The sequence below is a fragment of the Equus caballus genome, chromosome 13 (genome assembly GCF_041296265.1).
Source record: "Equus caballus isolate H_3958 breed thoroughbred chromosome 13, TB-T2T, whole genome shotgun sequence".
Lineage (NCBI taxonomy): Eukaryota > Metazoa > Chordata > Mammalia > Perissodactyla > Equidae > Equus > Equus caballus.
Window position 1 is genome coordinate 46,446,203 of NC_091696.1, and position 27,197 is coordinate 46,473,399.

General features: G+C 50.5%; 1 protein-coding gene across 9 annotated transcripts in view; it reads left to right on the plus strand.

The window, feature by feature from the left end:
• USP7 (ubiquitin specific peptidase 7) overlaps positions 1-26,851 on the plus strand; it is a 61,933-nt gene extending 35,082 nt beyond the window's left edge. For 5 of the 9 annotated variants that reach the window (XM_023616341.2, XM_070231044.1, XM_005598927.3 and 2 more), the window contains 29 exons: positions 312-510; positions 2,379-2,517; positions 3,155-3,243; positions 5,444-5,552; positions 6,471-6,601; positions 7,088-7,142; positions 8,146-8,226; positions 8,327-8,417; positions 11,054-11,136; positions 13,002-13,111; positions 14,352-14,508; positions 15,462-15,606; positions 15,918-16,048; positions 16,863-16,997; positions 17,441-17,542; positions 17,679-17,784; positions 18,581-18,673; positions 18,762-18,829; positions 19,194-19,294; positions 20,188-20,341; positions 20,909-20,976; positions 21,482-21,590; positions 21,683-21,760; positions 22,723-22,823; positions 23,443-23,542; positions 24,507-24,626; positions 24,815-24,886; positions 25,029-25,119; positions 25,577-26,851. In XM_023616341.2, the coding sequence (XP_023472109.2) occupies positions 312-510; positions 2,379-2,517; positions 3,155-3,243; positions 5,444-5,552; positions 6,471-6,601; positions 7,088-7,142; positions 8,146-8,226; positions 8,327-8,417; positions 11,054-11,136; positions 13,002-13,111; positions 14,352-14,508; positions 15,462-15,606; positions 15,918-16,048; positions 16,863-16,997; positions 17,441-17,542; positions 17,679-17,784; positions 18,581-18,673; positions 18,762-18,829; positions 19,194-19,294; positions 20,188-20,341; positions 20,909-20,976; positions 21,482-21,590; positions 21,683-21,760; positions 22,723-22,823; positions 23,443-23,542; positions 24,507-24,626; positions 24,815-24,886; positions 25,029-25,119; positions 25,577-25,683 (3,125 nt within the window). In that variant the 3' untranslated portion in view covers positions 25,684-26,851. The remainder of the gene's footprint in view (positions 1-311; positions 511-2,378; positions 2,518-3,154; positions 3,244-5,443; positions 5,553-6,470; positions 6,602-7,087; positions 7,143-8,145; positions 8,227-8,326; positions 8,418-11,053; positions 11,137-13,001; positions 13,112-14,351; positions 14,509-15,461; positions 15,607-15,917; positions 16,049-16,862; positions 16,998-17,440; positions 17,543-17,678; positions 17,785-18,580; positions 18,674-18,761; positions 18,830-19,193; positions 19,295-20,187; positions 20,342-20,908; positions 20,977-21,481; positions 21,591-21,682; positions 21,761-22,722; positions 22,824-23,442; positions 23,543-24,506; positions 24,627-24,814; positions 24,887-25,028; positions 25,120-25,576) is intronic. The other 4 variants (XM_070231045.1, XM_070231046.1, XM_070231048.1 and 1 more) reach the window with 1 other exon arrangement.
• The last annotated feature ends 346 nt before the right edge of the window (positions 26,852-27,197 follow it).

The following is a 27,197-nucleotide window of genomic DNA, read 5'->3' on the forward strand; positions in this document are numbered from 1 at the left end:
CTGAGGATCACGTGGGAAGTCCGATAGAGCAGCCTAGACGTTCTTGTCCTGCTGAGCTCTGCAATTTGGGAGGGAAGGCAGTGTGTGTTGTTAGCCCTCTGAGTTGTGGATTTCGTTCACACAGAAGCTGTATGTTATCTTGCTGTTTTAGGTTATTGATAAATTAGAAACGACGCTCTCAATTTGCCAAAGACTTAGGCTTTAGCAGTCAGGTTGCGGTTGTGTAGAATAGTTCATCCCAAGTGTTTTGGTGCTTTCAGTGTTGTTTCCCCGTGCCCGGGCTCTGAGACTGACGCAGTGTTTTCTTGCAGACACGAGTTGGCGCTCCGAGGCAACCTTTCAGTTCACTGTCGAGCGCTTCAGCAGACTGAGTGAGTCGGTCCTTAGCCCTCCGTGTTTTGTGCGAAATCTGCCATGGAAGATTATGGTGATGCCACGCTTTTATCCAGACAGACCACACCAAAAAAGCGTAGGATTCTTTCTCCAGTGCAATGCTGAATCTGATTCCACGTAAGACGGTTTAAATGATGCAATTACAAATCCACAAATAGTTATAATACCTTATCGGAAGCCAAATTTGATCAGCCTGACTCTTTCTGAATTTCTTTTTGAATTTCCTTGCTGCCTCTACATAGCCCTTTGATTTTAAATTAGATTAAATACATTTCCCTCTTTAAAACTCCACTGGTAGGTATTATATCCAAACTAGAAATGGTGTGTGTTTTTCTTGGAAATGAAAATTGAAGTTTGCGTGTTAGAGTCTGCTAGCCCATGGAACGCGGAATGGGCCCACCTGCACCAGCTGACTCCTGGATTACCAGGCTGAATTCTTAGTCTACCAGTAACTGCCTGAGGGGAAAATTCTGGTTGAGGAAATTCCTCAGGCCCGACATCCTCTTCATGGTGTGTTAACCAGTTCCCTGTGGGTTACTCAGAAAGTGCAAATTAAAACGTTCTTTCAGGGTTTTACAACATGGGCCTTTCTGGCTTATTTTGGAAAAACTTTTTTTTTATTCATGTAATTTCTGAAAAGAGGCATATATAAAATGTCTTAGAATTGAGAAAAGTCTTGGTGGTCCCTCTGTTCAGATGAAACTAAAGATTAGAGGCTTCACATTTTCTACCTCTTGATTCCATCTCAAAAGTTTGCCTTTTCCCCTAAAAACTGTCACTGTCCAGCCTTTATCAGAAGCCCATTGTCTGAAGACAGACAGTGTTTGAAGGGATCCTGGATCACTGTGCCCTTGTCTCATTCCACATCCGAGAGTCCAGGAAAGCTGCTTGCTTGGGCCGTGTCCATCCAGTCCCCCTGCCACCCCCAGGTGGGGACCCTCCATGAAGACTGGTCCCCAAGGCACCGGCTCCAGCTGTTCGTCAGAGCTCCAGGGAACACAGTTCATTGTGTTTTTCTTTTGACTTGAGTGTTTAAGAAGTGCCAAGCCAATCTCGTGGTGCGGCCAGGGCCTGTATAGGGGTGACGATTTTTTCTTTCTGTGTTCACCTTATGACCTCATCTGATGTTGGGCTGGATTTTAGTCCAGCAGACAACTGTACCCGAACAGGAGTTTGGAAAAGCAGCTAGCGTCTGCTCTGCGCTTGTAGTCGAGTCTGCAGCCAGGGCAAGAGTGCGCTGCGACATTCTTCTGTAAAGCTCCACCATAGTCGTAAACTTTAAGTGGACTTTGAAAGTGGTGTATCTTTTTGGTTTTTAAACATTTTAAGCATTGGTCCAGGGTCCCCGAACTTGACTGCACCCACAGTCGTTTCTTCTGCGGCTTGTGCTTTGGGGCCCAGCTTGGGGTTCCTCGGGAGCCCCCAGCACAAGCCTGCCGGGCAGCCTGTGTGACAGGTGCTCTGGGGGGACTGGAGAGCCACAGAACCTGCGAGCTTCAAGGGCACGAGGGACACCCAAGGGGACACCTTTATTAGGAAATCCTAGGGCTTTCTTAAGTCTGTTCATCTAAAAAAAAAAATAATAATAATCAGTTTTTTCTTTTTTATTCTTTTCAAATCGTATCCATAATAGATACTAGAACCAAAAAGCTGTAGTCTCTTACAAAATCTAGGACCAGTATTCCAAGTTCAGAAACTTGTATTTTATAGATATCAATCAAAAAAACTTGGCTTAAAACTTCTTAGAAGTTAAAAAATAAATAAAACTGTGAGTTGGATCACTACACCACAGGCTGCTTCCGGGGCACCCCTAAACCCTGTTAGCTTCTTTCTCCATTAAAGATAAACATATCTCCTGAACTCCCATCCCGCCAAAAAAAATAGAGAAAAAGGAAAATCAGTATGGGAGTTTTTGTGCGTATTTTTAAAAGCATAAACCTCAGTTAGATATCAGCACTCAGGCTTAGATTCTTCTCTCTGGACAGGTCGTGGTCTTGTCACGCACAGGCAGTGCTGAAGATCATAAACTACAGGGACGACGAGAAGTCCTTCAGTCGTCGCATTAGTCACCTGTTCTTCCATAAAGAGAACGACTGGGGATTCTCCAATTTTATGGCCTGGAGTGTAAGTACCAGCGCATCCAGACTGGAGAGCCTGAGCGTCAGTCCGTGTTGCTATAGTTCTTTTATTCTTCAAATCCTTCTCTCCGTTTTGGAATCAAAACGTTTGTTTAAAGAGTTGGACAGGCATCTGAAAATGTTTCCTCCACCTTGCTAGCTGAGGTTTTTAGCAGCCGCAGGACTTGTGTCAGGCGCTGTAAGGTAGTCAGTAGCTTTCCCCGTAGGCCAGATTTCCTTCAAAAGAAATGCTGGCTGGGGCTCTTTCCTGAGCCAGGCGTAGCGTGGAGTGTTCACACAGTGGCATTACTTCCCGAGGCCGTCATCTCGGCTGCTCCTTGCAGAGGTGGCGGCCACTGGAGCGTCCCCACGCCCTGCTCCGATGAGCAGGCACCGATGCTTCCAATCCGTGCTCTGGCGCGGAGCCCCTGTGCCTCGGGCCGCCCCCTGAGGAGCCAAGCTTCTGCGGTTTTTGTTCAGAGGACACTTTTTAGGACAAATCACAACACTGCAGAACTAGAAGCGCCATTTGGGTGTTTGAGAAAGTAGTATTTTAATCTGTGAAGTCCAGGGTAACTGTGTCTTTGGAATGAAATGAGTATTTGAATCTTCTCACACAAGTTGGATATTCTCCTCTTTTATAGGAAGTGACTGATCCTGAGAAAGGATTTATAGATGATGACAAAGTTACTTTTGAAGTCTTCGTCCAGGCCGATGCTCCCCATGGAGTTGCGTAAGTTTCCCCTTCATTGGGTGCTATTAAGAAATGTCTTTTGTGCTGTGGTCAGAGAGGCATTAACATGTTAACAGATGCATATGTTCAGCAGACGAGCCCCCTCCGCTCGCCTGCCCCTTGGCACACATGTGCAGGATGCGTAGATGTGTGTGCCAGCTTCACGTTCGTTCCTTTGTTTAGCAGAGTGATGGAGCGGTTTCCCTATGTCGGACCGTCCTGTGCACTAGGAGTGTAATTCTGGTCGACGAGACAGCCATGGGTTTCTGTCCTCAAAGAACGTACAGACTGGTTGAGTGGAGGAGTTAAGACCAGTCTGTAAATAACCACAGCAGGAGATGCTCTGTTCTTATTTGAAGAGGGCAGGCATGTGAAAATCTGAGAGTGGCCTCAGTGTGTACTGCTGGGGAAGCAGGGGCGGGTTGAGCACTGCTGATGGGTTGAGGTGGCGAGTGAGGTAACGGGGCCTGGAGGAGGACCTGCGGGGGACACTTCCGTCACTCAGTCCAGGGAAGTCTGGGACAAGAGAAGGGTTTGGCCTTAAAAAATGTATGGGATTGGGTCACTTGTTGACAAGGAGGGATAACAACAGAATTTGGCGGTCGGTAGAGCAACATTAAAGACACCAGCAGTGAAGTTTGGGACCGGGCAGTGATCAGGACAGTGTGGAGAGCGGACTGAGGGCTGACGGTAAGCTGGGACCAGCTAGTAAGAAGACCAGCGACCTTTTGAAGGCCTAAGGGTGAAACCACAAGACGCTGGGGTGGGGGGAGGTGTGGAGTGGCAGGCGCCAGCCTTTTGCTCATGTCGTTTTCCTCCTCATGTGGCCCTGTCCTCTGGCGAGAGTGCCTGGGTGAGCTGGGTGGAGTGGGGCGGAGAGTGGGAGGGCGGCTGAGGAGGAGCTGTCTCCTAGGCCGGGTCCTGGCCAGCGTGGCCTGGGGTGGAACTGGGAATTTTTTAAACAGCAAAGATTTATTAGCTTTTATATTAATCGGGTTGAGGCAGGAGGACTCAGACTTTTCTTAAGTGGCCCTTTCAAAACGTAGGCTTGAGTTGTGTTCGGATACCAGGAGTGCAGGGCAAAAACAAGGTTTTCTAGTTAAATTTTTTGTGGGTTCCCCCCCCCCCCATTTTAGCCAAGATACATGTCTCTTGGCTAAAAAAGTGGCTCGGGTCTTTCAGCTTTACCAGTCAGAGCAGATTTCTTGCTTTAGTCTCGCTTGTCAAAACCTGGTCAGCCATTATCACCTGAATCTGTGACTGGAAAGTAACTGTCTGTAACTCAGGATTCTTGCATTTTCTTGCCAGTTTGTGAGATGATTTGCCCACTCCTGCATTTTGACCAGGGCCATTGGTGAGCTGAGCGCGTCTGTAAGGCCTGGAGTCGCAGGGTACTGCTGCCCTGACCGCACGGCACATGTTCCCTGTGTTGGTCACGCTTGGTGGAGGCCACGTTTGTTCCTGTCTTTGCATTATATACAGAGGGAGGTGGGCGGGTGGTTCTGCTTTCAAGTGGCGTTCTCGTTAGCTTCCTGTTAGTACTTGGGGGGAGGGAAGGAAGGCAGAGGGGACTGTTAACTGAGAAAATCTGCCTTTTCTTCTAACCGACCACCAAGATAGCGGACCAAAGAGACAAAGCTCGAGGAGTTTAGAAATCTGAACTAAATTTGCCAGTGTACGTGCCTGTCTTTTCCTGTATCTGTGACTCTACGGAAGAGAGGGGTTTCTGCTGTTTCCATGTCTGGCTGACTACACCTGTGACCTAATATGTGTGTAACAGAACTGCTTTTACGTTGGGGGTCGGTTTGATAGAAACACCCAGAACTTAATTAGTGTCTGAGTGCTATCTTGGTGAATGATGGCAGTGCTGCTGCTGGCAGACAGCGTTTCAGCTGCCTCTTGAGTGCTGGCCTTGAATTTACCCCTGTCCATGCACTTGTGACCATCAACATTGACCATTGAAGAGGGGCCGTGTGATGAGAACTCCTGGCCTTGGCGTCGTTGGTGCCTGGTGATGAGTTACTAGCCTGGAGGGGCACTCGGACTCCCGTCCCGGGTCAGGGTGGTGGGAAGGAGGCAGTGGTGCGCAGCACTCAGGTGTGGGCTGCCACCCGGCGTCTCGCCGAATCGCTGTCCACACCCTGCAGAAGCGAGGGGCCGTCCTGTGCCGTTTGCCCTCAGCCTCACACTGATCTTGTAGGTGGGACTCGAAGAAGCACACGGGCTATGTCGGTTTAAAGAATCAGGGAGCAACTTGTTACATGAACAGCCTGCTGCAGACTTTATTTTTCACAAATCAGCTACGAAAGGTAAATGGATGGTATTTCCCTCCCTCAGCCTTCTGCCCACCCTTTTCTCTCAAATGTTAGGAACCAGCACAGTCCTCACCAAATGTGGCAGTGTCTCCTGCTCGAACCCTGGTGCTGTCTCCTGAGAGGGACCCCACTTCTATGCTTGCACAGAGCTCTCCCCCTCGGTGTTAGGGCACTTGTAAAGCTAAGCTGGGTGATCGAAAGTTGACTACAGCTCATAGACCTGACTTTAATTGTGCTAGAAATAATGCAAGACATAAACTGTTTTTAGATACGAAAGTTATTAGCAGCAACATTTGAAAAGTTTTATATCAAAATTGATTAGTTGAAAAACTACTGGCTTCAAAGTCCAGTTTTCACCAATTGTGGATAAAACTTATGTTTCTAAGTATTAATGAAAAGAATAGACGTCCCTTGAATCTAATGGAGGGTGGTGTTTGTACTTCAGGCTTGTCATCTGCACAGTATGAAGTGGCGCAGATAGCGTGTGCTCCTGGTCCTGGGGACCACTGGCTGGTCTGCTGGCCTTTCGTATTATACTGGCACTGTTTCTAGACAGCAGCACTTAGCAGGGTAGGATTATATTGTGGGAATAGCAGAGTGTGGATAATTTCAGTGGCATTTAAGTTTCGTCAAATCTATTGTTCCCAAGTAATGTTAAGTTAAAAACTGTTGCTCCAAGAAGTACAAAATAAATGGTTCTCTTTGGATGGGAGCTATAGGTAATTTTTAATATTCTTTTTTACTTTCTTGTATTTTCTAGATTGTCTCTAAAGACTTTCATGATTTTTAAAAAAACTTCCTGACCTGTTTGGGGGATAGTTAAAAGCCCTAGCAGCTGGCGTACCCATTGTGATATTAGACGTGATGCTTTCACGTGAAGTTCCATTTTCATTTCTGCGTCGATTCTTTTAGGCTGTGTACATGATGCCGACCGAGGGCGATGACTCGTCTAAAAGCGTCCCTTTAGCGTTACAGAGGGTCTTCTATGAGCTGCAGCACAGCGATAAGCCCGTAGGGACAAAAAAGCTCACCAAGTCCTTCGGGTGCGTATGGGGCCCGCCCGCCTGGTCGGCTGCCTGCTTTAGGGCGAATGAGCGGAGGGGGGAAGAACTGAGAGCATAGCGTAAGCACTGAATTAGGGCAGTGTTTTCGTCATCGCGCTTTGTCTGACCTCTTTGGAAAGAGAAATTTTGTTTTAGAATTTTGCATGAGAAATAATTCACTGGAAGTTTTACTTTTCAAGAAAAGGACGCACGGAGTTTTCAAACGTATATACAGTTACTTGCCAACATGACCTCCCGTTGTAGTAAGATTGTCAGAACAAGATAAACTTTTGACCATCTCGGTGTCCTGATAAAATTCAGTTTATCTTTGAATTATAACCCCCAAAAATAATGTTCTCAAAAAATGAATTTAAGAGTAATGGCTGATTGTGCAGTTTAGGTTTTTAAATCTACATTGATTGATAATTTACTTTCACTTGAAATTTGGCAGTTTTAATCATAAGTGTTTCGTTTTGTCTTTCTAAGGTGGGAAACTTTAGATAGCTTCATGCAACATGATGTTCAAGAGCTGTGTCGAGTGGTAAGTTTTAAGCCATAATTGTATCCTGCTTACATGTAATTCTGAGGCACTGTCAGAAGTTGCTACCAAGTGAAACCTCAAACCTACTTCACGTCACTGTCACTCAGACACGCCCATCTTGTTCAGGACCAAAACGAGGCTAGGAGGAAGAGGCAGCATCTATCTAGTTTAAAAGCTAGAAAGAATGGAAAAAAAGGATGATTCTTTGAAGATGAAGTGTGAGGGGGATTAAATTTCAATATAGTAGGAAGTGTCCTTTAGCTTGTTCAGTTGGGATGTCCGTCTGAGTTGTTAATCAGAAACAGCAGGTTGGCCTGCGTGGCTGTCCTGGTTGTCCTCCTACACTTTAGAACAGTGGCTCTGTTCTTACTCTGCAGCCTCAGGCCCCTCCTTCACACAGAGGTTCTTACTGAGGCAGACCTCTGTGTGGGGGGTCCTCCCCCAAACCATCTTGTCACTAACAAATTCCCATTCTTTCAGTCGTGATGAAAGAAAGACACCCACACACATACCTACACACACACACACACAGGAAATGGCTATTCAAGGTGATTGGCTGGGCAAGGTGTGTTTTCTTTTTTGCAGCACTAGCTGGATTGAATCCAGTTCATTAAATATCCATGGACAAACCAGTCAATCCTGTTGACAGGCTCAACCTCATTAATCTCTTGGTGTGGACCAATACGAGTTAAGTTTAGTGCTCAATTTACATGCTTTTCCACGGAGGTAAAACGAATATAAAAAATGCTTCTAAAGGCACTACAGATTACTAATTCATCCCAAGGCTGTATAAAGGGTTAATCTCAACTGTTGCATGTAGATATTTTTGTAAATATCCAACCAAGGAAGAAGATCTTGTATGTTTTTGATAATTGCATGCCCAAGGTCATAATATTTATAGTCTAGAATTTCTTTGACCATTGAAATTTCCATAGTCGAGTTTCAAATTACTGTATATTAATTAAGTATAAAATTTTCTTAAAGCCAAAACTTTCTTTTCCAGTTGCTTGATAATGTGGAAAATAAGATGAAAGGCACGTGTGTAGAAGGCACCATACCTAAATTATTCAGAGGCAAAATGGTGGTACGTGATTATCAGTTTAAAAGAATGGTTTTAGAAGATTTTTGCGATGCGAGTATTTTGACAATTAATACTCAAGGCGTCTTCTTTTCCTTACTTGTAGTCCTATATCCAGTGTAAGGAAGTAGACTATCGGTCTGATAGAAGAGAAGACTATTATGATATCCAGCTAAGTATAAAAGGAAAGAAAAACAGTAAGTTCTCAGTCCACGATGGCACGGCCTCTCAATGCTTTCTCTTTTGTTTCATGCTTCATTTACACAAGCGATTTTCATTGAAATATGGCATAGATAGAGAAAACTGCCCAAATCGTGAGTGTCGAGCTCATGGAGTGAACGAGAAACAGAACGTTTGCCGGCCCGGGTGTTGGTCCTTGCCGGTCGCCACCTCCTCCTCCTCAGAGGAAACCTATCCTGGGGTATTTCTGTGTCTTTTAAATATTTACGGACACGGAATCACGTAGGGTGTTGTCTCTCCTGTCATCTGCTCAGCGTTCTATCTGTGCGATGCATCCGTGTTGGGAGGAGCAGTGGTGTCATCATTTTCATCACTTCATATGATTGTATCAGAACTTTTTGGAACTGTTTTTCCTCTTGATAGATCTTTGTGTTTTCCGTGGGAGGCTATTAGGCATAAGGCTCACTGTCTCCAGTGCACGTATGTTTGTGGTTACGGTGAGCGGAGTGCTGGCTCCTAGGGTACGCACGTGTTCAGCTTAATAGAGAAAGCCAGCAAGGTTCCCAAATCTGCTTATCGGTTTTGGCCCCCCCCGCCCCGGAGCTCGAGTTGTCCACGTCCACACCAGAATTGTCGCTTGTCAGACTGTGAACATTGTGGTGGCAGTGTGGTGCTGCCTCGGTTTGAACCTGCGTTTCCCGGAAGATCACTGAGGCGGCCATCTTTTCAAGCGCTTACTGGCAGTTTGGGCATCTTAGTGAGCGTATGGGGTATAGTTAGTAATGACGTCACGTCCTCGTCTCCTCATTCTCTCGCTGGTTTCTGATCTCTCTCTGTCCTCATCATGGGCTGTGTTTTCCGCTCCTTCGCGTGTCTGGTGCTCTTCCCGGATCACAGCGTTGTGATCTGTATCTTGCTGTGTGTCGGATAGGGGTAACCGTCGTTCTGGGGCGCGGTGAAGTCACCCGAGAGCAGCTCGGTTCTCTGAAGGCCTGTTTTCAGGCTTCGTCAGGTGGGAGCACCGCAGCTCTTAGTTTAGGGCTGATTTGTCCCAAGACCTGAGGTGGCAGCTCTCTGAGTTCCAGCCTGAAGTCACGTGTCCAAGGTTGTCCACTGTGGCTGGAGGGAATGTAGACTGTCCCAGGCCGGTGTGAGTTCTGGGGACCATCCCCCCGATCTTTTTGGTGGTTCTTCCCCAGCCCTAGGTAATTTCCTCTCTACTCACTGACAGTACTCCCTGACGGCTCCAGGAGAGCCCTCTGCCCGTCGCTGAGCTCTCCTCCTGTGCCGCTTTGTCCTCGCGGGCCCTCCCTCCCACAGATTCCAGCCGCCGTGGGTCCTCAGATTCTCACGGTTGTCCCCTCAGTCCCTCTGGAGACTCTGGCCCTGGTCGGGGTTCTCGTCCCTGTGCTGCAGCCTGGCCACGCCACACGGTGACCGGGCAGTTGAGGGGCCCTCTCGGGTCACCGTCCTGCACTGCCTGTTGTCCAGTGTATGCGGTTTTCCCCGTGGTCCGGTGTCCTGTCGTTCACTGCAGGAGAGTGAGTGTGGTTCCTGTGGTCCAGTCCTCCTTGTGTCTGGACACTGCTTCTGGGTGGATTAGCGAGACCTTCCACCAGTGTGGGCCTGCCTTGCACTCTTTCAGTGTTGCCATTTGTTTAATGGGATTTCATAATTTTAGTGAAACCCAGTGTTATCAGTCTTTCCTTTTGTGTCCTAAGAACATGGGCCCTGGAGTCCTAAGATACTCTTATCTGTTATTGTTTTATCTTTTCTGTTTATCTGCAATCCACCTGGAATAGTGTTTTTCCCATGTGATGGGGGGTCGACATTGATCCCCACCCCTGCCCTCCCGTGTGGACATCGGTGGGGGGGTGCGGGGGGAGACCCACGTGTGCCTCGTTGCTCTGCTGTCAGCCGTTCGTGTTTGTGTAGATGTTTCTAGACTCTTTCTTCTTGTTATCCTTGGGTGAATTCTACATTCATTCTTATTTTCAGCCTTATTGTGGTTTAATAGACACATATTATAAGATATTTAAAGTGTACGCCATGATTATTTGGTACATATTACGTTGTGAAAGGATTGCTCCCATCGAGTTAGTGAACATGTCCATCACCTCACTTTTTTTTTTCTTTGGTGAGAACATTTAAGCTCTACTCTTAGCAAATTTCACTTATATGATGGAGTGTCGTCAACTCCAGTCACCGCATTAGACATAGATCCTCAGTCCTTTTGCATCTTAGAGCTGGAAGTTTGTGCCTTTTGACCAGCCTCTCCTTATTTCCCCCATCCCTGGCCCCCACATTCCTACTCTCTTTCTTCATTGTCTTAATAATTTTAGCTTTATAATAAGTGTTTTGGTCAAAATTGGTACTTCACAGTTAGTTGATTTTGTTATTAAAACATTGACCCCATGTTATCGTTTGTAACACCTTTAGGAAACGACGTTAGTATCCTTAGAGTGTCGCCCTCTGCTGGGTCGGGAAGGTGGGGATACGCGTGGAACTTGCCTCCCATGGAGGCTGCATGTTACTGCTCGGAGCTGCCCTTGCGCCTGCTCTTCCCGGGCGTTCCCCAACACGCTGGGTTGGCTTATTGTGGTCGAAGCTTTCCTGATGATTTGGCTGACTTTGCTCTCTTTCTCTCTTGAAGTATTTGAATCATTTGTGGATTACGTGGCAGTAGAACAACTCGATGGTGACAATAAGTATGATGCCGGCGAGCACGGCTTGCAGGTAACGTGGAAACTCTGTACTCGTGTCCCGTGTGACTTTTCACTTTGTTTTCAAACCTCTTGCGTAATTGAGAACTAAAAACTCACTTGCACCTTTTCATGGGCTGCTAGGATTTTCTCTCTTAGTCTGACCTTATATTTTAGAGAGCCCTGAGCGTGCCTCGATGGAGTTGAACGGGATGGGAGGGAAGGGTCGGCGGGAAGTTCAGGTGCAGCTTGTTGGAGGCCCGTCCCTGTGTCTGAAGACGTTTTCCTCAGTTCTCCCAGGCATCGCTAGAATTTTTCAGTCACTTGGACTCTGTTTTGCTTTTTTTGTGATGGAGTTCCAGTTTTCTGAGGATCGCCACCTCTGGAATGTTCGGTTACTTGCTGTATGAATACTTGGTGTCCCTGCTTGTTTCCCCCATGACCCCACGGGGACTCTGGGCAGAGCAGTGAGCGTTGGGAAGAAGCGGCCAGTCCGTGGTCTGTGGAGGGACGTGGTCGGTGGGTCTGCAGCATCCTCACGCATCCAGCCGTCCAGGGTCTGTGTGGCAGCCTCATAACCTTGACTCACTGGCTTAACTGATTTACGGTTTTCCAGACCGTCTTCCAGACCATTTACCAAGGCTGCCTTTATAATTCATGGTGCCAACGTACCCATTTTGCAGTGGGCCACAGATCTGTTATTTTCCTCCTTGGTCGGGCCGCTCAGGACGCCAAGTTGTAGATCAGAAAGTCACTTTGCAAACATGCAGTTGGATATTAGGAAATACTTTCAGTCAGTTCACAAGGATTGCCCTTATCCACACTGAATGTTTTAGAGTCTGGGTGAACAATACGTGTGTTAGACTCCTAGTCTCAGTGACAGTGGTGGAGGAACAGAATTATTTTATTCTTCAGGTTGTATTAAAACCACGCCATTGCTTTGTGTGGCAGTAGGTTCCTGGGTTTTTGTTTTTCTTTCCAGAGATAACCCTGTCCTCTTAAATACGCTAATGTACATCCGAGAGCATGGCCAAATAGGTGTGCACTGTCACAGCCACCGGTTCCTCCAGGTGGACCTCGCTAGCAGGTGTTGAGAATGAGGGCTGCAGCTCAGCAGGGAGGTCTGAACTGGACATCCAGCGTGTGGAGCCCCCCTGGCCGCCTGGCAGGGGTTGACTTTGGCAGAGGCTTAGTGAGGAAAACAAAGTGGGCTGAGGTGCAGCAGAGATGGAGCGTGAGGAGGGAGAGCCGTGGAGCCCCGGGTCCCTCCGGAGAAGGGCATGTCTGGAAGTCGGGGGTGTCCTGCAGCACAGAGAATGGCAGTGAAGGGCCTTGCCGATAGTGACACAGAATGTTCTCTAGACGCGGGATCGAACAGTACGCCCCGAGCGTCTGCTCCACAGCACGAGCCTCCTTCCGTGAGCGTCAGCACGTCAGGGAGAGGCACCTGGTCCCTGCTGGTCCTCCCCACCCGGAGCTGTTGACCTGTGCTTGTTCAGAAGGTCGGACGCCGTCAGTACACCTAATCTGACATAATTGGAACCAGAGGCTTCTGCTTTTCCATTTCGTGATTTTTGCATATTTCTCATATTGTTTAATGACAGGATAATAAGGCAGCAGGTGACTATGCCTTACTTTACTTAACTCTTCCCTTGTTGCCGGTCCTCAGGATAGAATATAGTCCACACTGAGAGGGGCTGTCGCACACAAGGTGTGGCAGCATTATTTTAGTAGCAGCCGGACACGGATCCGACAGAACACTTGAGAGGATCCTGGGTGGAAACCAGACCCCCACCTCTCCCCACCAAAGGCCCAGCGTGTCCCACTCTTGGAAACACTGTTGCTTTCATTGCCTCAAGCAGAGGCGAACTAAACGTGCATTTCTTTTTCTGTGTTCAGGAAGCAGAGAAAGGTGTGAAATTCCTAACGTTGCCACCAGTGTTACATCTGCAGCTGATGAGGTTCATGTATGACCCTCAGACGGACCAAAACATCAAGATCAACGACAGGTAATCTGGGGCGGGCTTGAGATGGAGACATGGTCGCCGTCCTGCTGGGGCTTCGCCTCAGGGCTGTGGTCGGTGTCCACAAACTCTCTTTAAAGGGGTCATTTCACTAGGAGATTTCGAGGTGCCCCCTCCGTATCCCTCTCGAGAAACCCTGTCCCCTCCACCCGGGGCCAAATGGGAGTCCATGTGAGGAGAGGGCACTTTCTGCCTTCCCCCAGAGGTAGATGTTGATTTCAGTGGATTTGTTAAATAGGCCTCTCCAGTGTTTTCTAGTCTGAGTCGGTGCTGACTTTTAGAATGCAGAGTTTTTCCCCTGACCGGGCTGAGAACCAGCCGTGTGGACTAGACTCGAGGGAGAAGGTGGCCCCAGTCAGGTGACCAGCACCTGCGGGCCTTTGCTGTGGAGCAGATAAGACGCCAGCCAGTGGGCAGCCTGCAGCCCACGTCCCGCCTGCTGGTGTGTTTCGATGGGTCCTCACCTTAGTTTTGTTTTTATTGGAATTAGTTGCCAATATTTAAAAAAATCATGAGATTTCCCATAAAAGTCCAGATTTCTGGCATCTTTTAGGAATTCAGAACATTTGGCAGCACTGAGCCAGAATTCCCGAGGGCAGGGTGGCTGGCGCTGTGTGGCGGCCGCCCCTCGGTGCCCAGTGCGCATGCTCTGCCGCTCCGTCCTCACCTCCCGTCCCTCCCTTCCTGCCTTGGGGCTCTCCCGATGATGAATTTGACCGTGTAATTAAAATGTTTATGGAGCCAGTAATGTAAAAACAAGTCGAGTTCAGGATGTCTTTAGAAATCACAGGGTGGGGATTATTTTTTACGTTTTTTCCGTCTCCAACTTTATCTTTTCCACCTTTCTCAAACCTGCAGGATATCCTTAGTGGTCTGAGTTCCAGACCATCAGTCACTCATTAATACATTCGGAATTACCCACTTCCTGGAAAAGGCTGTGTTTACCACAAAGACTGACTTGTGTAATATCTTTGAATTTGAACTTAAAACCTGTTAGGTGTCTCTGCTTGGTAGGCATTTTCCTCATGTCTGGCGTCAGGTTTTCTATCGACATGTGAATAACTCATTCTGATGAGCAGGAGCCACCTCAGAAGTAGCTCATGGAGCCCCCACTCAGATCCACCCCTCCCTTTCCACCTGAGTGTGGGCCAGTAAATACGGCCTGAAGGTGAAATAGTTCACGTGTAAGTGAAACTGCGATTTCTTTAAAAATTCTTTTCAATAGGTTTGAATTCCCTGAACAGTTACCGCTCGATGAATTTTTGCAAAAAACAGACCCTAAGGACCCTGCCAACTACATTCTCCACGCGGTCCTGGTTCACAGTGGAGACAACCACGGCGGGCACTACGTGGTGTATCTCAACCCCAAAGGGGACGGCAAGGTGAGTGCGGCAGCACAGGGAACTCAGGCTGCGGGCGCCTGCGGCCTGTCCTCTTCCCCCTGATGGCCTTGATGGCGGACGAGTCCTTCCTGGCCTGTGATTGATCCGTATGTTCTGACGTAGATTAAGTCACTGATCCTTTAAAGGTGCATAGTAAATTAGTGATTGGACTTTAGTCGGACTTTCTATCTGCTACGAGGCACTTTATTTTCCACTTATGAATACCAAGAGGACAGTGATCCACGGCCTGGGCATGGGCAGGGGTGGCGGCGTGGGTTGCGTGTTACTTTGTGTGTCCCGCTGTCGGTGCTGCATAATGCACTGTCTCTCCCTGGTTCCCATGGCGCTCATTGCGTGGTTTTCAGGGAGCAGAGGCGGGTCTCAGGTCTGCGTCCCGGCGCACAGGGCCAGGGAGGAACAGCACAGGCTGAGCCTGCCTAGCTCTTGCTGAGGGCATCTGATGGAGAGACCCCAGCACCAGACCCGTGTGAACCTTTGCCCGTGGATCGAGTGCCGTTTAAAAGGACTCAGTCCACGACGACGAGATGGGCGGCTAACTGTTGGGTGCCAGCTCTGCTGACTCACCTCAGGCGGGCCCTTACTTGCTGTCATAGCACGTCATGAGAGCAGGTCAGATGTCCCGGTCAGTGCTGGGACCCACCATAGCCTTTCAGTTCCACTGGCTGGGCTAGCTGCACTCTCCGTGGCTCTCGATTCTGTGGAGAGTTGTGGCGTTGGTAGATTGAACGTCAGTGGAAACGGGCTGTTTGAATAGATGACAGAGTTGCCACTGGGTGAGCATCAGCCGTCCCCCCGAGTGCCGGGTGAGGAAGGCGGGAGACACGATGTGTAAGAGGGCTGCATCAGGTTGCGCCCTTTAGGACAACGCGCCCGGTAGTCGTGGCCTTGTCCACGCACCTGTCTCCCGCTCATGCCCCTCGCGCCCTCTGCAGTGGTGTAAGTTTGACGACGACGTGGTGTCGAGGTGTACGAAGGAGGAGGCCATCGAGCACAACTACGGGGGCCACGACGACGACCTGTCCGTGCGGCACTGCACCAATGCCTACATGCTGGTGTACATCAGGGAGTCGCGGCTGAGTGAGTAGGGCGCTCGCCACGGCGCGCGGAGCTGCACCGCCGGCCCCGGCTCTCCACTGCTGGGTGCTTAGGCCACGTTACCGGGGACCTCAGCTGTGTCACCCGTCCACACCCCTTCGCCGCCGCTTCTGCCTTAGTCACGACGTTGAGAGGCTGGCTGGGGTGGGCTCGTGGGTTTTGATCTAGAGTCCTGGCACCAAGAAATTCCACTTGAGTGAATGCCTCTGTTAACTCTGACGTGAAAGTGGGATCCTCTAAGGAGGGGTGAGCAGAACTTGCACAAAGGTGAACAAAGGCCATCTGTCCTGCAGGTGAGGTTTTACAAGCTGTCACCGACCATGACATTCCTCAGCAGCTGGTGGAACGATTACAGGAGGAGAAGAGGATCGAGGCCCAGAAGCGGAAGGAGCGGCAGGAAGCCCATCTCTACATGCAAGTGCAGGTCAGCCTTTTAGTGTCACGTGACCCTCTGGTCCCCGGGCGGTGGGGCCCCTGCTGAGGGGAGCGGCTCTGGGGGCTTGGGGGGCCTTGGGCTCCTTCCCAGGGGTTGTTGACAGACGGGCGGGGGTCCTGCCCTGTGCCGCTCTGGGCAGCTCCTTGAGCATTTTTAACTGAGCAACTGCTCAGGCCTGTTCCCCGACGGCATGGAATATCTGGATGTCAGTTGTGGGGTAAGGCGGTGGAGTGAGGAGGACTCAGGCCTCAGACAGAGCACCGACATGTCGGAGTGTTGAGCAGTGAGAGGGCTCAGGAGCAAAGGCCCCAGTGGAGGATGCGTCAGCGGGAGAGCTGCCGTCGCGGAGAGCAGAGCCCGGGGCGCGGGGCGGGGGCAGACGGAGCAGGAAGGAGCCTCGCACCTTGAGGCGAGCTTCCAGGTGCTGGGGGTGCAGGATTCACTTGCCATGTTAGGAAACAGAGGCATTTGTTGTAACCAGTTGCCTGCCTGGGAAAGAGGCCCATGGTGTGGGCTGGCTTTCTAATGCTTGGGGGTCCCCGCACACAGGGGTTTCCAGCTGGCGCTTCTGGCTGAGTGGAGTGACCACGCGGATATGAAGGTTCTCTCTCTTCCAAACCCTGGTGTAGTTCCAGGTCACTCTGGTACTTCCCTCCTTGCATCCTCTCAGGGAGGCTCATCGGAGCAGAAGACGAGCTGTTGTTAGCATTTCACTCTTGGAACTTAGTCTTGACCAGTGTTTGATCTTATGTGTCAGTTGTCAGATGTAAACTCGGTTCTGTGTTTTCGTGCGTGTGTTCAGATAGTCGCAGAGGACCAGTTCTGTGGCCACCAAGGAAATGATATGTACGATGAAGAAAAGGTGAAATACACTGTATTCAAAGTATTGAAAAACTCCTCGCTGGCTGAGTTTGTCCAGAACCTCTCGCAGACCATGGTGAGTGCCGCTCGTTCTGCTCACGGTTCATTGTGACTCCTGAGTCCCAGCTTCCTTCTTTCTGACCTCTGGGGTCGGCGCTGTGTCCGCTCACTGCCTGACAGGTCGGGTGAGTGACCTGCGCTCTTTCCTTCTGGGCTGGGCCTGCTTTTGCCCTTTGACCTCATCTTTCAATAGAATCTCCAGTGAAGGAAGTTGAATGTGATCGTGAGTCTCCGCCTTTGCAGGCACATCTCCCCACGTTTTTTTTTCTTTTTGTAAAATGGGCACTTTTGCGCCCTAAAATGATGCTAGTGATCCTGAAGGCAGAACACTGTTGTCCAGATGAGTGGGGAGTTCTAATTATGGTTTTTTTCTTAGAATCATAGAATCATTACATTGATACAGAATTATATTATGGGCTGATTTTGTTTGGCTTAATTTAATTTTTTTTTTACCCCTAGGGATTTCCACAAGATCAAATTCGATTATGGCCCATGCAAGCCAGGAGCAATGGAACCAAACGACCGGCCATGTTAGATAACGAGGCAGACGGCAATAAAACGGTGAGCGGCGGTGACCTGCCTCGCGTGCGTGCTGCTGGCCCAGTTGCACAGACGTGAACGTTTTCTCAGTCCTCGCATGTAGCGTTCCGCTCTCAGCCATTCGCGTCCTCTAACATCAGCGTCTCTTTGGCACTAGATGATTGAACTCAGCGATAATGAAAACCCCTGGACGATATTCCTGGAAACAGTTGACCCGGAGCTGGCCGCCAGCGGAGCCACGCTACCCAAGTTTGATAAAGATCGTAAGTGCCCACCGCACGCGCAGACCCCTTCAGAGTGGGGACGTGCGTTCGTGGACTGTCGCTTTGGACTCCCGGGGTTAAGCGTTCGTCCCTTGCAGAGAAGCCTGGTTAGTTCCACCAGTGCTCCTTGAGCCCCGCCGTGTCCAAGGCTCCTTGACGAATCCGAGTGGGAGCCGCTGGGTTCTGGTGTCGGGGAGTGAGGAGAAGGCGGGAGCTCTCTTGAGCCCCGTGTTCCATGCTGAGTCTCGGCCCCCGTGCTTTGCTGGGCTTCTGTTAAGGGCAGATAGTACGCATTTCGTGCTGGTGGGCCCCACGGCCTCTGCCTGCCCCTGCCTGCCCCTGCAGTGTGAAAGTGGCCCCAGCGAACGGGTCAGTGACAGGCTGACTGGAGTCCAGCACCAATTTACCAAACATGTGGGTCGGAGTTTGCCGACGCCTGCTGTAAAATGGTAGATTTTGTTGCTACAAGTGGTCACGTGTTTGGCAGAGACACTGCCGTTAAAGTGTTCCCATGGGAGCCTGCGGCTGGCCAGTTAGTGCCAGGTCTTAGGCTAGGAGTCCTAGTTCACTGCACTGGGTCCGATCTGCTGCCTCAGAGGCAGAGTTTGCCGCGGGGCTGACGTCTGGAAAGAGGCCGCACACAGGACCAGCCTCTCGAATGGACCCCACCTGACCTGGTGGCTTTTAGGTGCCGGAAGCTGTCGTTTCCACTGCTGACTAAGCTTCCTACAGATAGGTTTTTAAACAGTGTACTGAGTGTTAAGATGCTAACAAAACCTGTTTATTAACCTTGTAGATGATGTGATGTTGTTTCTGAAGATGTACGATCCCAAAACACGGAGCTTGAATTACTGTGGGCACGTCTATACACCCATATCCTGTAAAATACGTAAGTGCGGGCCGCACTCGCCCTCTCGCCCCGTGCGCGCCAGTCTCGGGGGTCTCACAGCGGCGGATTCTTGTTCTCTTTCGTCCAGGTGACTTGCTCCCGGTTATGTGTGACAGAGCAGGATTTCTCCAAGACACTAGCCTTATCCTCTATGAGGTTTGGAGGGTTTATCTTTCCACGGTCCCTGTGCTGGTGGTGTGTGGAGGGTGGCGTTGGTTTGCAGGCCCTGGATTTGTTAGTGTTTAGCTGGTGGGACCTCGGGCACTCTGGAGTTGAGGATCACGTTAGTAGACTGTTTTACATTAAAAATGGTAGATTTTGTAACAAAAAACCACATTTGTGATTTTTTTAACCAATTTAGGATCAGCGATTATTACATCTATGGATGCTAATGTTTCCCATTGGCATTTTAACTTACTTAAAGCGTAGGGCTGATAGAATTGGGTGTAGAGAAAATACAGTTACGGCCATGTTAAGCCACAAACGCTGCATTGTAACCATGTCATGTTTTTTACTCCAGGAAGTTAAACCGAATTTAACAGAGAGAATTCAGGACTATGACGTGTCTCTTGATAAAGCCCTCGATGAACTAATGGATGGTGACATTATAGTGTTTCAGAAGTACGTACTTTCCGGAGGCTTTCACCGCTTTGTGCTAATATGAGGAGCTTTTTTCATAAGCCCTGGAACCAAGAAACAAAGTTGTGTCTGGAGCCCGAGTGGCGTTGCGTTTGCTGTGTCTCAGGATGCTGACCAAAGTGGCCAGCGCTGGGGGTGGAATTGGGGCCAGTGAACGTTATCATCACTTAATGCTCTTGTTCCCTGAAAATGTCTGCAGTGAGCAGGGTGGCAGAAGTCTTTATGCAATACCAAAGTGGTTTTCCTTCCCTTGAAACATGAGATTTCTTAGACAGCACCTGCTTAGGCATTTCACTGAAATCTGCCTGCATGCGAGGCCGGCAGGTCTGTGATCTCAGACACTGTCTCCGAAGGCAGACTGACGTTGCTCTCGGCTTTTCCCTTGCTTGAAGCCGTCCGGCCAGGGCAGTCCTGAACACGGGTTATGGGAGGCTGCGCAGTGCAGTGGCCAAGAGCAGGGCCTGGCGGTAAATATTTTAGACTCGCGGCTTCTCAGTCCTGCTGCCTTAGTGTGGGTGTGGTCATCTGCCGACTCCTGGGCAGAGAATGGGCTCTGCCACGTGCAGACTGCGTGGGCCCGGCTCTTCATCCTGAGCCCTTGCCCTCGTGTGCAGGGGAGGGGAGGGCACCATTCTGTTTCTGTGTCGAGATCAAGAATGGAAAGCAGGCAGTGCTGTGCGGGGCTCAGAGCGCCCCTTCTCTTGGCTTCTCGTCCGGCGCGTTGGGTAGCTGGGGCGGGCTCCTGGCCGCCTCTGCCGTGTGCCTGCCGCCACACCCCGCCGTCTGCGTCGCTGCGGCCTGAGAGGTGATGCTGTCTTCTGCCGGTGAGCCCGGCCTGGACGGTGCTGCAGTCTGAAGACTTCTTTTTCCCCCAGGGATGACCCCGAAAATGATAACAGTGAGTTGCCCACCGCAAAAGAGTACTTCAGGGACCTCTACCACCGCGTGGACGTCACCTTCTGTGATAAAACCATCCCAAACGACCCTGGATTCGTGGTCACGCTGTCCAATAGAATGAACTATTTTCAGGTATCCGCGAATGCTCTGCTCCCTTCAGATGCCACGCCGCAAGGACCGAGTTCTTGTTAAAAATGCCTGCTTGGGAGGCTGTGGTGGATTTGGGTCAGGAGGAGGGGTTGGAGGGGGTGGGCACTCACGTCGCCCCGGGCTCAGGAGCTGCTCCTTCACGGCCCCGTGCCCAGCGTGTGGCACCTTCTCAGCCGTCCAGGCCCTCTCCCCTGGGCGCGGTTTGGTTTCAGAGGGGATGGTTGTGACGGCTCCTCGCTTCAGTTATAGCATGTCAAGTGTGAACCATTAAAAAACTTAGTTTTTCTAAAAAAATTAGAAAATAAATCTAGAGACCTCACCGTTAAAAGTGAAGGACCCTTTACATGTTACCGTCACCGGGTGTGCTGCTTCCGTGGTGACGTGTTAAGGAGCGTAGTTTATTCCTGTTAGTACGTTTCTAGGGCGTTGAAATTCACCTGCTCACGTCGCACTCTTTTAAGAACGTAGGAGAATAAGTGATGGTGAAGTTTATTTGCAGTTTTCAGTTTGTTCCCCAGCATGTCCGACTCCTGCTCCTTTCCCTTCCAGGTGGCGAAGACCGTCGCACAGAGGCTCAACACCGACCCCATGTTGCTCCAGTTTTTCAAATCTCAAGGGTAAGCCTCGCGCGTGGACACCCGGCGTCTGGTCTGACTGCATGCTCTTCATGGTTCATCCAGACATCTTGAAACTAATTGTAACGAGTAGCCGGCCACTTCACCTGACATGCCATTTCTTGCTTAGTTTGAGTAGAGACTTGCCACCACTCACATCTTGACCACGCTACTCCAAGATGTCGGAGTAACTGACAGCCTCATCTAAAGCCAGACTGACTTTAGTTACATCATCAGTGCGTCTCCCATGTGTCCCGCTCGGTCCGTCCCTGCCAGGCTTTGTGTGCAGTGTCGGCTTTGTGTGCAGTGTCGCCATTGCAGCGAGCGTTCGGGTGTGACAGCCAGAGGGCCCTAGGACTCGGGGACCAGGAGCGTTAGAGAGAAGCCCTGTGCCAGGTCCACAGTGCGAGTGTAGGCGTGAGGCCAGGGGTGTGCTTGGGTGCTCGCTCACGGGGACTTGTGGCGGCCAATGAACAGGTCATGTGTTTCTGTGCTGTTTTCTCGTTAGGTATAGGGATGGCCCAGGGAACCCTCTTAGACATAATTATGAAGGTACTTTACGAGATCTTCTCCAGTTCTTCAAGCCTAGACAACCTAAGAAACTTTACTATCAGCAGGTATGAGTCCAAATTCACGTAACCTGGGTGCTAAAGAGAAGGCTCGGCCTTTGGGGACGCGCATCTCAAACGAATCTCTGTTTTCTTCACAGCTTAAGATGAAAATCACAGACTTTGAAAACAGGCGGAGTTTCAAGTGTATATGGTTAAACAGCCAATTTAGGGAAGAGGTAAGTTGTTTAACTGGCACGAATTTCTATTTTTCTGGGAGCTCGTTTATTGTTTCTCTCTCCATAGACCTTGAAAAGTCAAACAGCAAAAGAAAGCCTCATAAGTGACAGTGTGCTAGCGGCCGTCTGGCCGCAGAGTTTGAGAACATGGGCCCGGTGGCTGGTGGGGGGCTCTCTCTTCCCGCTCCTGCCACCCTGAGGCCTGGGGGCCGATGACCACGTCGGGCTGCCCGCCCTCCGGAGCTCTTTCTTGCCGGTCAGCAGATCTTGACGTTGCTGCCCTGCTGCCTGGTCTGGGCAGTTTTTCCTCAGGCCCTTCTGCCTCAGCCGGGCCTCAGTGAGTGCAGGCCTGCGAGCAGAGCCACCTGTTACTCCACTGGGCGCGTGCTTCTGAGCTTAACTGCCGTGGCCACTCCAGCGTCTCTTGCTTGTTCCACCCGGAAGACGTGTCCAGCCGCACTTTGAGTGGCTCCTCCAGGAGTTCTCTGCCCCCTGGGACCTTCCTAGCTCCCCCAGTTTTGAGGGAGAGTTGAGCCACGTGCCGTGAACGTTCTCGCCAGGGTGGAACTGGTTGGCTGAAGCACAGAGGCCCCATCGGGCCGTGGTCTAGCTCAGCCTGCTGTCTCACTGTGCCGAGAATTGGGACAGGCCGTAGAGGACCCCGCAGTGGGGTGATTCCCGGAGAAGCTGGCCTGCGAATGGCAAGGCGATTGCCTTTTGCAAAGTGGCCTTTCTTTTAAACTCGGCCGGTATGGGTGGGTCCCGGGTTCAGGTTGGGAGGTGGTCCACGAGAACTCACACCGGGGGTGGGGTCAGGGTGCAGGTAAAGTGGCAGGCGCTGGGCCAGCCGAGACCCTTGGAAACTCGGCTGCAGGCTTTCATCTCCTCGAGCAGAGTTGGTCGTTGCAGCAGACCCCCTCTGTCTTCTTTTAAAGCCTTTGTTTCGTCTCGTCCCTTCTTAGGAAATAACACTATATCCAGACAAGCACGGGTGTGTCCGGGACCTGCTAGAAGAATGTAAAAAGGCTGTAGAGCTCGGAGAGAAGGCGTCAGGGAAACTTAGGCAAGTGTTTCTGGCGGGGGGCAGGGGGTGGAACCAGCCCCGGCGTGCAGCTTGTCCTTGGGAGTTGGGCCCGGCCGGAACCACGCGCACTGTTGCCAGCCTCGTCTTTCAGCCTGTCCTTGGCAGCAGTCTGTGAATATTTCAGTCGGCCATGTCTTCCTCCTTCTCTGCCCATACGAATCACTTGTAGTAAAAAGGGGTGGTTTAAGCCAAGCAGAGGAAGGATATGGTTGAAATAGAATGATAACCAAAACTGGGGAAAGCTAGTTGTATTTGAGAAATTGGGCCGCTCCTGATGAGCGTAGCCACCATCCAGGCCGTGGGAAGAAGCCTCGGGTGTAATGGGAGTCGGCTCGCGTGTCAGTTGCCTGTCAGTCCGCTGGCAGGACGAGACAGCCTTGGCTGTCTGGTTCCCAGAATGTCTTCTTCGTAATGTTACTAAAAGAATGAGATCTTTATCTTGTTCTCTAAAGAGCGCGAGAAAACATCCCAGGCCCGCCTAGTTCAGAGCCATTGCAGGAAGCATTTCATAATAAAAATGTTCTTTCGAGAAAACTGTTCGTCAGTCATCTTTTTCACAGGAGCTTCTGTCGCTCCCCTCCCCCCTTGTCTTGCACAGGCTGCTAGAAATTGTAAGCTACAAAATTATTGGTGTGCACCAAGAAGACGAACTGTTAGAATGTTTATCTCCCGCGACAAGTCGAACGTTTCGAATAGAGGTAACTCCCTTGCAGACTCCCAGAGCCCCCGGGGGCCCTCGTGGGTGGGGCAGTCCACCCGCCGGTCGGTGAAGCATCGTGTCGACCTGCCCGAGTGGCTTTGCCTGGGTTGGTGTACCGGTCACTGAAGTGATCCTCAAGGTTAATTTTATTCTTCCAGATCTTGAAAAACAGTAAATGTTTTGTGGTGGTAAAATATACATAACATTAACTTGACCGTTTTGGCCGTCTTCACGCGCACCGTTTGGTGGGTTCAGTATGTCACACTGTTAACGAGCATCACCACCATCCCTCGCCACAGCCTCGTCACATTCCCTGCCCGAGACTCCGCGCCCAGGAGCGCTCCTCTGTTCTGCCTCCTCTGAATGTGATGGCTCTAGATCCCTCACAGGAGTAGAATTACACAGTGTTTGTCTTCAGGAATTAACGTTAAATATAGACCACCAAGCAAATCTCATCAAGACTGTGGGTCCCTCTTGATGTTCGAGTTGCTGAAATTTCCACAGTAATGGGAATAACGCCTTATTTGATCTCATAAAACCCGCAGTGTTAACAACTTGGATATCTTCTGGCTCTGAGTTCTTATCGTTCTCACAAGACTTGAACACGGCATTTTGGCAAAAATATGAGCGAGCTAACTTGTTGGAATAGCAAGTCAGAATTGAAATGTGGTGTTTTATATATAAATTTTTTTTCTGCCTTTTCTCCCCAAATCCCCCCAGTACATAGTTGCATATTTTAGTTGTGCGTCCTTCTAGCTGTGGCACGTGGGACGCTGCCTCAGCGTGGCCTGATGAGCGATGCCATGTCCGCTCCCAGGATCCGAACCAGTAAAAGCCTGGGCCGCCGAAGTGGAGCGTGTGAACTTAACCTCTCGGCCACAGGGCTGGCCCCAAAATGTGGTGTGTTGTCTGCATCCACTGCGTGACGCTTAACTGTTTGTGTTTCTACTGTTTGTCCTCAGGAAATACCTCTGGACCAGGTAGACATAGATAAGGAGAACGAGATGCTGGTCACAGTGGCGCATTTCCACAAGGAGGTGTTTGGGACGTTTGGAATCCCGTTTTTGCTGAGGATACACCAGGTGAGCTGCTTTGGTGATAGGCTGAGCATCTCGTCTCAAAACTGGAAGCTTCCTACCACTTCAGATGAGCGTTGCTGCATTTGGTTTTCGGCCTTGCCGGACTGGTCCTGGGCTTTGGTGGCATCTGCCTGGCCATGGGAGCTGCCAGTGTGGCACAGATGAGCACACGTGTCCTTCACCCTTCGCAGGGCGAGCATTTCCGAGAAGTAATGAAGCGGATTCAGAGTCTGCTAGACATCCAGGAAAAGGAGTTTGAAAAGGTGGGTCTTCTCAGCCGCCGTGAGTCATTAACGGGCAGCGCACTCCCGTCTTGACCATAAAGAAGCCTGACTTGTTTAGCCAGAGGAATGAGTTGCGCCCACGTCCAGGATTCATGGAGGAGGTCTCATTTTTGTCTTCCAGTTTAAATTTGCCATTGTGATGATGGGCCGACACCAGTACATAAATGAAGATGAGTATGAAGTAAACTTGAAAGATTTCGAGCCTCAGCCTGGTAAGAGCCCTCCCATGGTGTTTCTTAAGCGTGAGCTAAGTCTCGGGAGCAAGTGGTAAGTGGCTGGAGGCCAGCGGCCCTGGGTTCATGCGCCAGCTCGTGTGTGTGCGCAGCCGGGGGTCCCAGGCCTGCCTCCCTTAGCTGTCAGGGAGCGGTTGCAGCCTGCGGCCGACGGATCTTTAGAGATGGAAACACTCGGCATGCATTAGTCGGGGGCTAAACAGACTGAGCTTCAGCGTCACCATGTTGGTGGCCCTGGGTGGCGGGCGTGCTGTCCGGCTGTGTCGCCCATGGGAGCCGCTGCGGGGCTCCGTGGCTGTGGTTCCCTTCCCTCTGCGTGGTCCTGCGCTCAGAAGTCCTGGCTTCACTGGGACCCACACCTCGGGGTTGGTGTCCGCAGTGGCCCCCGGCCCAGGGGTCCAGGTCCGCTCTTGGTCTCACTGTTTCTCTCCCCCAGGAAACATGTCTCACCCTCGGCCTTGGCTCGGGCTCGACCACTTCAACAAAGCCCCCAAGAGGAGTCGCTACACCTACCTGGAAAAGGCCATTAAAATCCATAACTGACCTCCTGCTGCGGTGTGCAGGGCGAGGCCCAGCTGGGTGTGTGCCCCTTTTTAACAGCCGAGAACTTTGGCCCAGTGCACTCGATCCGTGTCCCAAGTCTTCAGCAAGAGGATTTGCTGCTGGTGTTAATTTTATTTTGTCGAGGCTGTTCAGTTTGGCTTCTCTGTATCTATTGACTGCCCTTTTTGAGCAAAATGAAGGTGTTTTTATAAAGCTTGGATGCCAATGAGAGTTATTTTATGGTAACCACGATGCGAGGCGACTGGCTGCGTCCGGGAGAGGAGGGCGCCAGCCTCTGCCCGGGGGCCTGAGCTGCCCGCCGCCTCCTGGGGCCCGGCCACCAGCCCTGCAGCCGCCGCTCTCACGTTTAGGCTCACCCGCCGTCTTTCCTCCAGTTACACTTCCCATGACCTTTTGTGCATCTGTAAAGGCGAAACAGAGAGACTCACAGCCTAAGAAACAGCTCTGTCCTCCAGCGCGCGTCCGTCGCCCCTTCCTCGGTCCTCCTCTCCTCCGCTGCCGTCTCAGCCCGTCCGCTCCGGCAGCCCCTTTGCAGAGCGGATGCACTGAATCCAGTCCTGACAGACGTTCTGGGGTCTTTTTATTAAATTGCAAACACTGTTAAATACAATTAAGGTGTACTGTGCTGCCTCTCGGCAAACCTGATGAGCTCAGCAGTTCATAGGCGCAGGTGAAAACATTATAAATAGCGTTTCCTTCCAGTGGAACAGACGGGACACAAGACAGGAGAGCCTTTTAGCAAAGAGGGCATGCTCACTAGTGGTTAGTAAGCTGTTGACTTTGTACAAAAGTTAAAATAAAAAAGAGAAAAAAAAAGGAGAAATGAAATTGTATATTTAATGAACGACCATGTACACTTTCCCCGGGAGGAGGTTGGCTTTCTGTCGGGCGGTCTGCAGGTGGCCCTCACGGATGTGGATATTCATTGTGTGTAGTTTTCTTTCCGCCCCGGCCTTCGATTCTGGAGCTCATGCCAGCCGCGTGTCTAGTTTTGAGTGCAGTAAAATAGAATCAGCAAATCACACTTATTTTTCACCCTTTTCCAGTATTTTTTTGTTTCTGTAGCAGCAGTGTACACCAACTCTTCCTGTATATTGCCTTTTTGCTGGAAAATGTTGTATGTTGAATAAAATTTTCTATAAAATGATCCTTCAGTGAGTGATGTGGAGGTTGAGGGTTTCCGCTCCCCCTGGGGCTCGGCCCGGGAAGCCCCTTCCTTCCTCACAGGGTTTTGCCGAGAGAGTCTGCCCTGATTCAGTGCTGATGTACAGTTCTGTTGGGGGTGGGGGTTGTCTTGGATTTTGGGGGGTTTTCTTTGCCCCGTATAGTCGTGTTTGAGAAATAAAAGGTTTTCCAGGAGGGAGCTGTGTACAAGTGTGACTGGAAATACTGAGACGTCGAAGGCATAGTCCAGGGCAGGGCTGCACCCGGGGGACGTGACCCTCCACGGTTCGCCCAGTGCACAGTTCCTGGTCTCTGGGCTGGTCTGTCCC